Source organism: Rhincodon typus, chromosome 18, assembly GCF_021869965.1.
Source record: "Rhincodon typus isolate 14 chromosome 18, sRhiTyp1.1, whole genome shotgun sequence".
Classification (NCBI taxonomy): domain Eukaryota; kingdom Metazoa; phylum Chordata; class Chondrichthyes; order Orectolobiformes; family Rhincodontidae; genus Rhincodon; species Rhincodon typus.
In genome coordinates, this window is record NC_063349.1 from 39,248,803 (window position 1) to 39,263,365 (window position 14,563).

At 38.7% G+C, this 14,563-nt stretch overlaps 1 protein-coding gene across 2 annotated transcripts in view; it reads right to left on the bottom strand.

Moving 5' to 3' along the window:
- LOC109929827 (CD82 antigen-like) overlaps window positions 1–11,957 on the bottom strand; it is a 30,413-nt gene extending 18,456 nt beyond the window's left edge. Inside the window, exons 1-4 of one of the 2 annotated variants that reach the window (XM_020529411.2) lie at window positions 11,830–11,927; window positions 6,281–6,386; window positions 2,377–2,449; window positions 858–988 (exon numbers count right to left, since the gene is read on the bottom strand). In XM_020529411.2, coding sequence (XP_020385000.1) covers window positions 858–988; window positions 2,377–2,449; window positions 6,281–6,346 — 270 coding nt within the window. In that variant the 5' untranslated portion in view covers window positions 6,347–6,386; window positions 11,830–11,927. Of the gene's footprint in view, window positions 1–857; window positions 989–2,376; window positions 2,450–6,280; window positions 6,387–11,829 lie in introns of both variants that reach the window. The other variant, XM_048607761.1, reaches the window with a different exon arrangement.
- Between the last annotated feature and the right edge of the window lie 2,606 nt (window positions 11,958–14,563).

Below are 14,563 nucleotides of genomic sequence, written 5' to 3' on the forward strand. Positions count from 1 at the left end.
TTACACAGCCCTGAATGACGCTCGTGAAGCTCAGCCAGTATCTGATGGCAATGTTTACTAGGGACAATCATTCTTGCTCCCTATAGTACAATGCCATCCTCTATGGTGATCTGGGCTCACGGGTCCAGAAATGTTTAAATTCTGGTTGTGATGGCCCTTTTGATTCTCCCATCACCACCAGCAGTTTTACTTTTGCCAGGCCCAGATCCTTTTGCATCCACAGTCTGATATTGTCAGCAGGAGGATATCCAGAAAGTTTAAAGGCTACTCAAGGCATCCACATTTGCTACTTGGCCTCCTGGATGGTGTTCCAACTTGTACACGCTTGGAATGAGAGCCCACTGCTGAATTTGACCTGAAGCTATGGGCAGCACGGCCTTGTCCTCTATGAGTAGCCCTACCGGGGCTTTGTAGTCTTTTACTAGTACAAATTTATTTCTGTATGGGTATTGGTGGAACTTTCTCACACCAAAGATGACTGCCAAACCTTTCGTCTTTATCTGAGCGTATCTGCGCTCTGCATCAGCCATTCTGGGAAGCATACACTATTGGGTGTTCCTCTCGTTTGAGCCATTTTTGAGCCAATATTACCCTGATACCGTATGGGGAGGCATCACACGTCAACACCTGCCACAGATCCCAGAAATCTTGTCATGGAACAAAAATCTGAAGTACCAGAACATTCCCTCCCTTTTTGAGCAGCTGTGCATTGTCTTGGTGCTCCCAAATCATGAGTGGAAAATTAGGCTGTAACATCTTTGCAACACTTACAAAGATGTGCTATGATAAAAAAAAAGATTCTACAGGAAATATTTTTTGCATTAATGCCAGGAAGTTTTAAAGTATGTTCGACTTACCAGAATAAACAAGTGTTTCACTTCTTTTATACTTCCTATACATCCCACCAAACACACTATGGTGACAGTAATACCAATAGCAAGGAAACAGTAAGCACTGATGCTTAGGATATCTTGATGATCTGTAGATACTGAGCAGTGGAGAAAACAATGAATGCAGAAACTCATTCTGCATTGTAGAAAATGTATCAAATATCCAATGAAACCAGTGTGTATTAAGTCATTAAAATAAAGCTTCAACAGTTATCATAAACTATCATTGACAAATTTCAAACAATGTAAACTTTCCAAACTATAGGTTTTCTTTTAACTTCACATTCATATTAGAATGTCAGAGTAGCAAAACCAATGTGTGGAATAATTTTCAGCAAACAACATCATTGACTATTGTCAGTTCAGAAACTTCTAATGTAATCATACTAACTGTTTAATAACACAAACAGAAGGGACTATTTTAGCAGCAGTTATTACTTAGCACTATAGGCAGAAACATGTTATTTACAGCAGAACTCTTCATATTTATTTGCCTTAGTTTTACTTAATACATGCTGCTTGTCAGGAAAATGCACATTATATTTGTTGTGATAAGATCATATTTAAAAATGCCTTTGGAATGGAACGTAATTACAATGTAGAACTGGTCATCTTCTATTCTTGATGGCAGGAGTCGATATCAGGAGTAGATATAAAGTCAGTGATATGATCTGTCATATGTTGTTTTACATTTGCATTAGAATTTTTTGTGCTACTCCAACATTGTTAGAGTACATTCACATAGGTTGTTGTGAGTTGAGGAGTAAACACCTCATTTCAATGTTATGAGTGGAGTTACAACAAAAATATGTTTCCACACAGATAAATGGAGAAATCTCTGTATTTTTATAACATTAAATCAATTGAGTATACAGCTAAACAGTAAAACATTAGCAGTATATATTCAAAAGCTTTTGTATTTATGTTTTCTACTCAATGCATTCACTTAAATTGTCAGTCCTTTAATACCACATACGTAGCGTGAAAATTCTGCTGGAATTCTCTTCCAAACAGTAGCGATCCAACAGCTCAGGAGTTCTACTTTTACCTTCAACTTCTCCAAAAGACCAGTTCAGTTTTGGCACTCTGCCTGAATGTTTCCATTTTGGTCTCATTCAACTTCAGAAGAAAATAAAATCTAAGCTAATGATGTCAATATACATCTATGATGGATGGTACTTCATGAAGGTAAATCATTTTGTTTTACTGATGACAGTATATATTTTGGAATGGTGCGATCCAGAACATAACATCTTTGGGTGCATGGTATTTCACCATGTAGCATTTGTAATTATGTAAGCGTATAGCAATAAACTAAACTATAACTGAAGTATGGATAAATATCTTACACTTAATCACAGTGAATTAGTACAAAAATTGTTAGTGTCAAACAAGAAGCTGCTAAAGGTTTTGTCTCTTCTAATTTTCTCTCTTCTGTAAATTAATTTTCTGCAGTGTCTTAAGTTCAGTAACAAAAAGTACTCACACAGTGTGCCAATAAAGCTGTTCTCATCCCATAAGATCCAAATGCCACATCCAAAAACGATTGCTCCAATAATCTGGAAAAAGGTATATGTTGGAACATGTCAAAGCGAAAACAGTAGGAGAAGCTTTGTGATTTATTTTGTGGAGCTCTATAGAATGACTTAGCTGCACTTGTGAGTAAAATTGTCTTTACTCATTTCACTTGAATGAACATAGAAACCAAAAGACACTTTTTAAAAGAAGAAATATACATTACTTTTCCTTTACTCTTTTATTTTCATTTCTTTTTTCTCCTACAAGTACAAAAAAGCTGTAGCCATAAATAATTTTTTTATTCTACTAATAAAATGGGATATAGAGGCATGTCATCCAGAGGACCAACCATATTTACTTAGATAGCCTAACATTACACTTTGATGCATCTTGGCAACCAGAACACAAAGCATAATGATTTATTAGATTGGAATTTATTAATGCATTGGAAATGGTCATTAAATAGGAAGTGAAGGAACATTTAAGCATAAGTAATCAATATTGTATTTGACATGATGATGAGGATTACCAACAAGAATATTATAAATCAAGCACTGGACTTCAAAAAAAGCACTATTTTATCATGCAGGAGAAGCTATAAAATATTTGTTTTGAGATTAGAGGCTGAAATGGTTTATTTTCAGAGATATGAAGAATCCAGATGAAATCCATACCACTTTTGGAACCATTAGATAATATCTATTAATGTCAAAATGACTCAGAACATAAATAAAAGCATAAGGCAAATACAAAAGGAATTTTACACAATGTAGAGAGTACGGAAATTAAATAAATCAAGTTCATGAAGGCAGCTAACAAGGGCTACTGAGGAGAAGAGTGGAAACTTATTAAATAAACTGATTGTCATAAAAGAGTCTAGAAAGAAAGTTTTTTGCCGTGCTTGTACCAGTTCAAAAGGGCAAAGCTGGCACACTGATACAAATATAGCAGGTAGAAAATTATTCAGTACCAACTTCCAAATCCATGGTGCCAGATCCTTAAAACATGCTGATTGTGATAAAGGAAAATGTATAAATTAAGTTGATAATCATAGAATCCTTACAGTGTGGAAACAGGCCATTCAGCCCCATAAGTTCACACATCCCACCGTATCCCTGTAACCCTGCATTTTTCATGGCTAATCCACCTAATTTACACATCCTGGGACAGTATGGGCAATTTAGCATGGTCAATTCATCTAGCCTGCATATCTTTGGACTGTGGGAGGAAAACCCACACAGACACAGGGAGAATGTACAAACTGCACACAGACAGTCACCTGAAGATGGAATCAAACCCAGGTCCCTGGAGTTGTGAGGCAACAGTGCTAACCACTGAGCCACTGTGCCACCTGTGTTGAAAAACATGTAAAACATAAGTCGCTGAAAGCAGTTAAGCAATAAGGTACAATTTTATCATACATAGCAAGATCATTGAAGGGTTAATGACAGGACAAGGAACTTGGCAAATATATTTAAATGCTCACTGAGTCTTGGGAAATACCCAAAGATTAGACATTGGCCAAAATACAAAAATTGGCACTTGATAAAATTTGAAATATGACTCTAGAAATTATACGTTAGTAAATCTAAAAAATTGAGAAGTCTCTGAGACTTAGTGATGATACTATGGCTTTAAGAGGTGCATTTTGACCTGGTTTTATTATAAAGAAAGATTGAAACAGAGATGCCGACCAGTCTGCTCAAAGCCAATAGAGTAAACGGCTTGTGAAGCCTTGGGGTTTTTTTGTTTTAAGTTGGAACGATAGAAGCAGACTGACGAGTGGACTTAAGCTGTCACAGAACCAAGATTTTTAGTTTTAGCTTTCAGCAGTTGTGGGAGCTTTGAAGCTGGAAGTGGAAGCTCTTATTCCTCTCTCTGTTATAGCTAAAAGCTAGGGTTGTCTTCCTGCTGCGAGAATTGCATATGAGACATCTATTTTACTGAATTTGCCTTTCCCAAGGGTATGTTTGTGGAATGATAATATATTGGAACAATTAATCAGCAGTAGTTAATATATACATGTATATATATTACATTGTTAATCATTTTGATAGAGTTATAGTTAAGTCAATTTTTTTCTTTTATTTTTATTTTGTCTGTATTTTAACTGCAGTGTAAAAATAAAATATGTTTTGCTTAAGTCAAGTAGTTTGACAATCGAATTGCATCTGGAATGCAACCCCTCTCGCTTACCTTTAAAATAAAAAAAAGTTAGGGTCTAGACCATATTTTGAGGGGGTTTTGTCTGGTTCATAATAATGCTGAAGAAATAACCCATCTGGTTGCCACCAAACTCCCTTTCAAATATCAAAAGTTTGAGAAAGGATTGGTCCAGGTATACAAATGAATAGGAATGGTAAACTGATCGCAAGCAGACACTGTAAGCTCATGAGTTAGCTGCGAAACGGACACAAAGGCACTGCATGGGATGCAAAAGTATGGCAGTTGGAATATAAATTGTGACGTTACTCCCTTCGAAACAATAAGTAGAAAAGCAAAATATTTTTAGGTGATGGGAAATATGAAGATCTTGGTACTCAGAAGTATTCGGTTGTTCTTGTTTATGTAAAAGACTGTGGTGTATTTATTACGGAGGCCAATTTATTGCTGAAGTTTTTTTTGTCGTTATCCATTTTACAACTTTGAAATTTTACAAATGGAAAAAGTGAACATCAACAATGCAAATCCCATTGTGTCCATTGTGTCAATTATTTTAATATATACATGAGGCTGTGTGCACAAATATGTGGTTTTAAATGTAAATGCTGTGCTCCGGTTTTACCAGGACTTGCAAATGCCATCATCTGAATATCTGGATTGATCAGGTAAGTGCCTTCACTGTAGTGTTTGTAGGCAAGAGGGACAAGTCTTCCACAGTTTCTCCTCCACGTGGACCCAAGTCAAGCTACTTTTTTCATAGAATCAGATTTTCCAGATGATTGTACAATATTTTTGAATCAAGGCTTTTCCAACTTTTACCTCCAAGTTCCCCTAAACTCTGATAGCCTTGCTCTACCACCCTACCTCCCCATTACTCTGCTGTTCCTTCCAATTTTTCCCCTAATTCCTGCTCACTCCAAGGACTTTACGAACTTTTTCTGATCCCTGTGATCTCTTGCCTCTGAGTCCTATCTTAAGACTTCCACCATAGGCCTTCCTAAATTCCAGCCAACCAACCTTACAATTGCGGATTATCATAGAGTTCTGAGCAACATGGCCTATGGTGACATGTGCATCAAAATCAGACAAGAAGTCTAATCTGACTGACCTCCACTAGGGAGCAACCTGCACTACCTTTTGTGATTTTCACAAGCAGAGTGGCAAGTTTCAAGCAAGGGAGTGATAAATTGCCAATTGAAGGGGGATTATTCTTTTTAAATACCTTATCAGTGGAACAACTTGTCTCACTGATATTCACCTTTCTATCTCACCAGACTTGTCAAGCAAGTTAGAAATCAAGGAAACTCAATGTGGAAACCAGAGCAGGTTCCTGGCAATTCAGCTTGCCACTTGCTCCAAATGTTGGATCAGGCACCAAAATCCTAGGACACACACCCTCCACAAAATTCAATACAACTCAGACTGGGCCAAAAACACATAAGGTTCAGCAAAGTCTAACTAGCTAGTTGGCTTCTAGGAAATGGAGACAAAACTTTTAAATAAGGTACTACCATTAAATGCATCAGGACATCTGGACTGCCTGCATTTCCAGATTTCCTTGTTGCTGCAACCACTTGACCCTCCTTTCTTCATGCTTCGCCATGAGTATCAGCATCAATGGATCTTTAAACAATTTTCAAAATCATGGGGTATCTATATTGCCTCATATCTTCTCTGAAGCTGTGAATGTATACAAACAGTATACTTACAAGAAAGATTCCATTAAATAGGTTCAAGAAGTATTTGAGAATTTTTATCTTCACGTCATTTTTCATTTTCCTTGTTTTTTGTATTTCATTGGTTTGCAAAATGTCCCTGTAAATAATCAAATACAGGAACGAAGCAATATAAGATCATTGTAGCATAGATATTAGCCCTTTAAGCCTGATAGTCTGCTCAAATGGTTGATTTATACCATGACTATACTTTTGTTTCTCATCTCTCAATACCCTTAAGTAATACAAGTCCTTTGATTTTAAGTTATGTAGGGTGAGAGGAAATTATTTTTAAAAAGGTTATGGTATACCAGCAGTGAGGTAGATTTACATTTCACTGTGAAGGCCCTTTCGTTACCTCTTTCTAAATTACAGGGTTCGGTAATTCAATAGAGAGAAAAACAGTGTCTTAAATCCAAGCTGCAATCATTCACATGTGTTGGTGGTGGAAAAGCTATTGGGTAAATTTCCTAGAATAATAGAATCATACAGTACAGAAGAGGCTTTTTGGCCCATTGATTCTTTACCGTTTAAAATACACTACTACTTACACTACTCCCATTTTCCTGCATTAGGCCCATAGCCTTGAATGTTGTGACAGCTCAAGCGCACATCCATGTACTTTCAAAGGCTGTGCGGTGAGATACCTCAACCCCCTTCCAGGCAATGCATTCCAAACCCCTACCATCCTCTGGGTGAAAAGATTTTTCCTCAAAACCCCACTAAACCTCTTGCCTTTCACTTTAAAATTATTCCTCCTTGTCAATGTCCCTTCGACAAAGGGGAACAGCTGCTTTCTATTCATCCTGTCCATACCCCGCATAATCTAAACACCTTCATTAGGGTCCCTCTCAACCTTACCTGCTCCAAAGAAAACAACCCAAGCTTATCCAGCCTCTCATCATTGCTGCAATGCTCCATCCCTGGCAACATCCCGGTGAACCTACTTTGAATTCCAGCCAGTGCAATCACATCGTTTCTATAATGTGATGACCAGAACTGTACAAAGTACTCTAGCTGTGGTCTAACCAAAGTTCTGCCCAGTTCCAACATGACTTCCCCACTCTTAAATACTATACCCTGACTGATAAAGGCAAGTGTTTTGCCCTCCTAACTACCCTATCAATCTGTCCTGCCACCTTCAACTATCTGTGGATAAACATCCCAAGATCCCTCTGTACTGGAAGAGTACAGACCCAACGTGTTCTGAAATGTCAGATTAACAAGCCCTGAGAACCATGGATATTTCAGATATTCTGAACTGGATAAAAAGGAAAAGAGAGATGTATAATGGGTATAAAGGAAGCAAAATAACAAGTGGCCCTAAAGGCATGTAGGAAGTGCAGAGAAGAACTCAAGAAAGCAATTAGGAAAACAAAGAGGGGCATGAGAAAATATTGGCAGGCAAGAGTGGGGAGAATCCCAAGACATTCTACAAACATATCAAGGCAAAGAGAACAACCATGGAAAGAGTAGAGCCTACCAGGGATCAAGCAGGCAATCTGTGCATGAAACCATGAAGCGTGTGAAGAGGATATTGGTAGTGTGTTAAATGATTACCTTCAGATCTGTCTTTACTTGGAAGAATGAGGATGCAAGACCGTTCTTGAGCAGATTGATATAAAAAGTGAGGAAGTATTGGAGCTTTTGGCAGATGTAAAAGTGGACACATCCCAGGCTCGGATAAATTGTATCCCAAAATGCTGCAGGAGATATAGAATATCGAACAGTACAGCACAGGAACAGGCCCTTCGGCTCACTATATGCCGACCATGATGCTATTCCAAACTATTCCCATCTGCCTGCACATGGTCTGTATCCCTCTATTCTCTGCCTGTTCATGTGTTTACCTAAATGCCTCTTAAACTTTTTAACTATCTCTGTTTCTACCACCTCCTCTGCAGTGCATTCCAGGCACCTACTGCACTCTGTGTAAAATGTTTTCCTCACACAATCTCCTTTAAACTTTTCCCCTTTCACTTTAAACCTATTGTCCTTAATATTTGACATTTCCAACCTGTGACTATCCACCCTATCCATGCTCTTATAATTTTATAGACTTCTTATTAGGTCATCCCTCAGTCTCCAACACTCTAGTCAAAACCTCTCTTTATAGGTAATGCGCTCCAATCTAGGCAACATCCTGATAAACCTCTTTTGCATCCTCTCCAAAGTCTACACATCCTTTCTATGGTGCGACAACCAGAATTGTGCACAGTACTCCAAATGTGGCCTGACAAAGTCTTATACTGTTGCAGCACAACTCGCCAGCTTTTACACTCAATGCCCCAACTGATGAAGGCAAGCATGCCATATGACTTCTTTACTACCTTATCCACTTGTGTTGCCACTTTTAAGAAGCTATGAACTTGGACTCCAAGATCCCTCTGAATATCAATGCTCCTAAGGGTCTGGCCATTTACAATATACTTCCCTCTTGCATTTGACCACCCAAATGCACCATATGACTCTTGTCCAAATTAAACTCCATCTGCGATTTTCTCCACCAACCTTCCAACTGACCTATATCCTGCTGCATCCTTTGATATCCTTCCTCACTATCCACAACTCCACCAATTTTTGTGACAATTGAGGAGATTACAGAGGCCCTGACCCAAATACTCAAATCCTCTCTGGCTACAGGGAGGTGCCAGAGCACTGGAGGACAGCTAATGCGGTGCAACTTTACAAGACAGGTGGTAGAGATAGGCAAGGGAAATATAGACCAGTGAGCTTAACATTGGTAGTAGGGAAATTACTGGAGAGAAAAGAGTGAAGGAGAAAATTAATCTCCATTTAGAGAGGAAAGGTTGGATCAGTGATGGTCAGCATAACTTTGTCAAAGGGAGATCACACCAAACAAACCTGATGGAATTTTTTGAGGAAGTGACCAATTGTATGAATGAGAGTAGTTGATGCAGTTTATATGGATTTTTGCAAGCCCTTTGACAAGGTCCCACATGGGAAACTGATAAAGAAGGAAAAGACTCATGGGATTCAGAGAAACTTGGTAAGGTGGATCCAAAATTGGTTTAGCGTCAGGAGACAGAGTGCAAGGTGGAAGGATGTACGTGTGACTGGAGCCTAGTGTGCATTTGTATAACACAGGGATCAGTGCTGGGGCCCTTATTGTTTATGATTTTCATAAATGATATAGATGAGAATGTGGGTTGGAGGAAATAATAAGTAGTTTGCAGATGACACAAAGATTGGCTAGGTGGTTAACAGTGAGGAGGAAGCTGTTAGCTTACACGAGGATATGCATGGATTGGTCAGATCGACAGATCAATGGCCATTGGAATGTTACCCTGATAAATGAGAGGGATGCAATTTGGAAGAAGGAACAAGAGAAGGGAATACTCAATGAATGGCAAGACATGAGGGAACTCAGGGAACTGATGGATCCCACTGTTCTACTGTAGATTTACCCTTAAATAGCTGTTCCCAGTCTATTTTGGCCAGATCCTGCATTATTTTAATAAAATCTGCCTTAATCAAATCCTTTTTTGCAACGCATCTTTCTCCTTTTCCACAACAAACTTAAAATGTACAGTGTTGTGTTCGCTATCAGTAAAATGCTACTTCTCCCTCTTCAAGTTTCTTTATCCTCTTTTAAGAATGAACTGAATATAAATGAATGATTTAAACAAAATTAAATGAGTGGTAGACCATTAAAAGGGCATTTCTACAAACCTCTCGTTTACTTTGTCCCATTACCACTTGACATTTCCTTTCTCCATGAAACTGTTTGTCACATAATCTCTCCTGTCCTCCACTTTATCACAGCCTTCCCCTTATGATTTTTTCACTGTCTCTTGTTCAAAAGCCAAAAAATGTCATACTTTGCTAAAACTTTACGAACCTAAAACTTTGAGCTAATTTCTGCTCGCCTTGTGAGGATTTCCAGGGAAATGAGAGAATTAATAATATGGTGGAGGAAGGGATTAGGCAGGGAGTCCAGTCTCTTCCTGCTGCCATCGCAGTTTAGCATTGTGAGAACCTCAATGGCCTGGCCACTCACTGACAGTCAATGTGGCAACTTGTTTCATGCCCATCCCAATTGCTGAGGTCTGCCTACTTGACCTTGGCTTTTTCTTTGAGGTCATCTAGGTTTTGAAGTGTTCTCTACTTCATTACTTCAGCTTCAGCAGTGTCTACCTGTAATAACGGCACTGATGATTGGCTCAGCAGCTTTAGGAAGTGGGGTATCATCAGCAATTGAATGGCTGTCCGAGTGGCAACCTTTTCATTGGCTGCTTCCCACAAAATGGCACCCCTGAAAACTGACACCCAGCATTTGGTCAGTGCAGGCTTTCAACCTCAAAGGTGGGAACTTCTGATGTGCTGTTAACATTCAGCCCATTAAATTCTGTTTCTTTCTTCACAGATACTGTCAGGCCCACTGCGTATTTCTAGCACCTTTTTTGTTTTATTTCAGTACTGGTATAAAAGTATAATTGGGTTTTTTTAGTTTACCTAGGCAGTTTACATTACCAGTATAGATATAGGAGGGCAGAACTGATAAATGTTACACAGAATGTTACAACAGGAAGTAACGTCTTATAGGTAAAAAGAATGTGCAGACATCAATTTTGTAGTAAATATTGATAAATTCATGCTCTGAGAATTTGCTCAGAGCTACATCTACTCCACTGTCATGACTTTGTTACAAATGTGGCAGAAATCTACTGAAGGAAACATGAATGGGTACAGCTCCAACAAGGATCCTGATTACAATAAAGGTTTGCAATAAAGAGATTAAGAAAATTCAATAAAACCTTTCACTGAAGTAGTGGGTTGAGTCATACTTAAAGAAAGAGGAAGTACAAGAATATTGTGATGTACAGTGCTGAGGTTTTCAACTTTATAAAATATCACATTCCAGTTCCAGCAATCTTTTTAGTTTTCATTTTCTTGTTGCCTTTGATTCTTGATTTTTGTTCTTATGTATACCTTTTGGTCAAATTCATCCTTCAAATTAACATTAAGCTCCTCATAAATCTAGATATTAGGATTACACCAGTAAGACAGCAGGTAGCTGCTTCTGGTGACGTTGGTGGATAAACTATTACTAGTTTCCTCAAATCTAAACTACATAGCACTTTCACGGAAATCAAACCTATTTCACGCATAGTTTACGTTTTGGGTTTCAGCAAATTTATGGTTAAATTGTTTATTACTATTCCTATGTTCAAATACACATAAAATTTGCAATTGAACATTGATTTCTGCTACTGTTTTATATCTAAAAACAAACCTGATTTTTCAAAACTCAGTGGAATTTCAATTGTACATTTAATGCAAGTTTCTTCCAGAAACTTGTTCAAATTATAAATATAGTTCCTTGTTAAGTATGGCACAATTGTCTTCAAACTCAAAATTATCATACAGGTTGTACACTGAAGGTCAATATATGTACTTAAGTACAGCAAAATAACCTACTGTTGATTTTTACTCAGAATATTGACAGCTTTTATTACATTTTTCTCAAACTCAGTTTTCCTTCAAAGATATGTTATTCAAATAAAATGAAATTTACTTACCAAGAACTCTTCAGTTAACATTAATTTGCTGCTGTTAACAGAAACCAATATGTTTCTATTCTGAAGATGCTACTAATAGTTTGTTCCTAAAGTTCTACTACATATCATTTACGTGTCTCTGTGAAGTACCAGTTCCTTTCCAACAGCCTGAAGAAAAACAATGAATATCTTTAAAGCCCAAGAATCCAAAGTGCAAGCTGGTTCTTTGAATATAGATTCAAATAAGTTAATTGATTATTGATTAACTTTTATTACATCTTTAACCATGCTCATAAAGTAAGCAATGCAGGCGGGCACATAAAGTATAGAAAGAATGGATTTTTTGACTTAAATTAACATCCTGAAATTGACAAATTACTGGTAGTAACTCAATTAATGCATGCTATTCTGATGTTGAATTCCAGCCATTTACTTGTTGTCTAAGGGAATATAGTCTGGGCTGAGATTTTTTTCGGTCTTTTTTCTAATTACAAAGTTGCAAAGATTACAATTGCGCAATTAATCAACAGTCATCATCAACACACAGTTTCAAGTTCAAGAGTTGTTAGAGGCATCCACGATCAAAGCACCGACACATGATTGACTATATCATTGTTCAATCCCCAGACCTAAAGAATGTCCTCATTACCAAAGTGACAACCAGTGAAGATGACTGCTGGACAGACCACCAGCTTATCTGCTCCTCAATGTACAGCAAATGTTACTTGAAGCAACTGAAGATGAAGAAACAGCTCAGGAAAGAGCTCAACTTTGAATGGTTTTAAGAGCAAAGCAGACTAACAAACGCCCAATAACGCTTTCATTAAAATCTCCAAAGAGTTCACTTTCATGGAGTGGAGGAAGACAGGAAAGACCCATTTTCTCATGCTGTGAAGAAACCATCATCTACAAGACCAGGAAACACCAAGACTGGTCCAAAAAGAATGACTACATCATCCAAGACCTCATTGACAAGACAAGGAAAACTCACTGTGTCTGTCAAAATAACATCATTAGCAAGGCAAAGAAGAGAACTCATGAAACAGCAAATGTGGAGTTACAAAAAAGAATAGAACAAAGAACAAAGAAAATTACAGCACAGGAACAGGTCCTTCGGCCCTCCAAGCCTGCACCGACATGCTGCCTGTCACAACTAAAATCCCCTACCCTTCTGAGGACCGTATCTCTCTATTCCCATCCTATTCATGTATTTGTCAAGATACCCTTTAAAAGTCACTATGGTATCTGCTTCCACTACCTCCCCCGGCAGCGAGTTCCAGGCACCCACCACCCTCTGTGTAAAAAACTTGCCTCGTTCATCACCTTTAAACCTTGCCCCTTGCACCTTAAACCTATGGCCCTTGGTAACTGACTCTTCCATCCTGGGAAAAGCTTCTGACTGTCCACTCTGTCATGCCCTTCATAATCTTTTAGACCTCTATCAGGTTGCTCCTCAAACTCTGTCGTTCCAGTGAGAACAACCCAAGTTTCTCCAACTTCTCTTCATAGCTAATGCCCTCCATACCAGGCAACTTCCTCGTAAATCTTTTCTGTACCCTCTCCGAAGCCACCACATCCTTCTGGTAGTGTGCCGACCAGAATTGAACACAACATTCCAAATGCGGCCTAACTAAGGTTCTATAAAGCTGTAACATTACTTTCCAATTTTTAAACTCAATGCCCCAGCCGATGAAGGCAAGCATGCCATATGCCTTGTTGACTACCTTCTCCACCTGTGTTGCCACTGTACACCCAGATCCCTCCGCCTATCTGTGCTCTTAAGGGTTCTGCCATTTACTGTATATTTTTCACCTGGATTAGACCTTCCAAAATTTACTCACATTTTTCCGGATTAAGCTCCATCTGCCATCTCACTGTCCAAGTCACCAACCAATCTATAAGCAGCTGTATCCTTTGACAGTCTTCATCGCTATCCGCAATTCTACCAACCTTTGTGCCATTGGCAAACTTACTAATCAAACCAGTTACATTTTCTTCCAAATAATTTATATATATTACAAACAGCAAAGGTCCCAACACTGATCCCTGAGGAACGCCCCTAGTCACAGCCCTCCACTCAGAAACACACCTTTCCACTGCTACCCTCTGTCTGCTGTGACCGATCCATTTTTTTTTAATCCATCTTGCTAGCTCACCTCTGACCCCGTGCAACTTTACCTTCTGTAACAGCCTGCCATGAGGGACCTTGTCAAAGGCCTTACTGAAGTCCATGTAGACAACATCCACTGCCCAACCCGCATCGATCATCTTCATCACTTCCTCAAAAAACTCGACCAAGTTAGTGAGACACGGCCTCCCCTTCACAAAACCATGTTGCCTCTCGCTAATACATCCACTTATTTCCAAGTGGGAGTAAGTTCTGTCTCGAAGAATCCTCTCCAATAATTTCCCTACCACTGACGTAAGGTTCACAGGCCTGTAATTAGCTGGTTTATCCTTGCCACCTTTCTTAAACAAAGGAACAACATTGGCTATTCTCCAATCCTCTGGGACCTCCCCTGTAGCCAGTGAGGATATAAAGATTTCCCTCAAGGCCCCAGCAATTTTCTCCCGTAACTCTCTCAGTGTTCTGGGGTACATCCCATCAGGCCCTGGGGACTTGTATACCTTAATGTTTTTCAAGATCCCCAATACCTCCTCCCTTTTGATCTCAACATGACCCAAACTATCTACACACCCTTCCCCAGACTCATCATCCACCAAGTCCTCCTCTATGGTGAATACCGATGCAAAG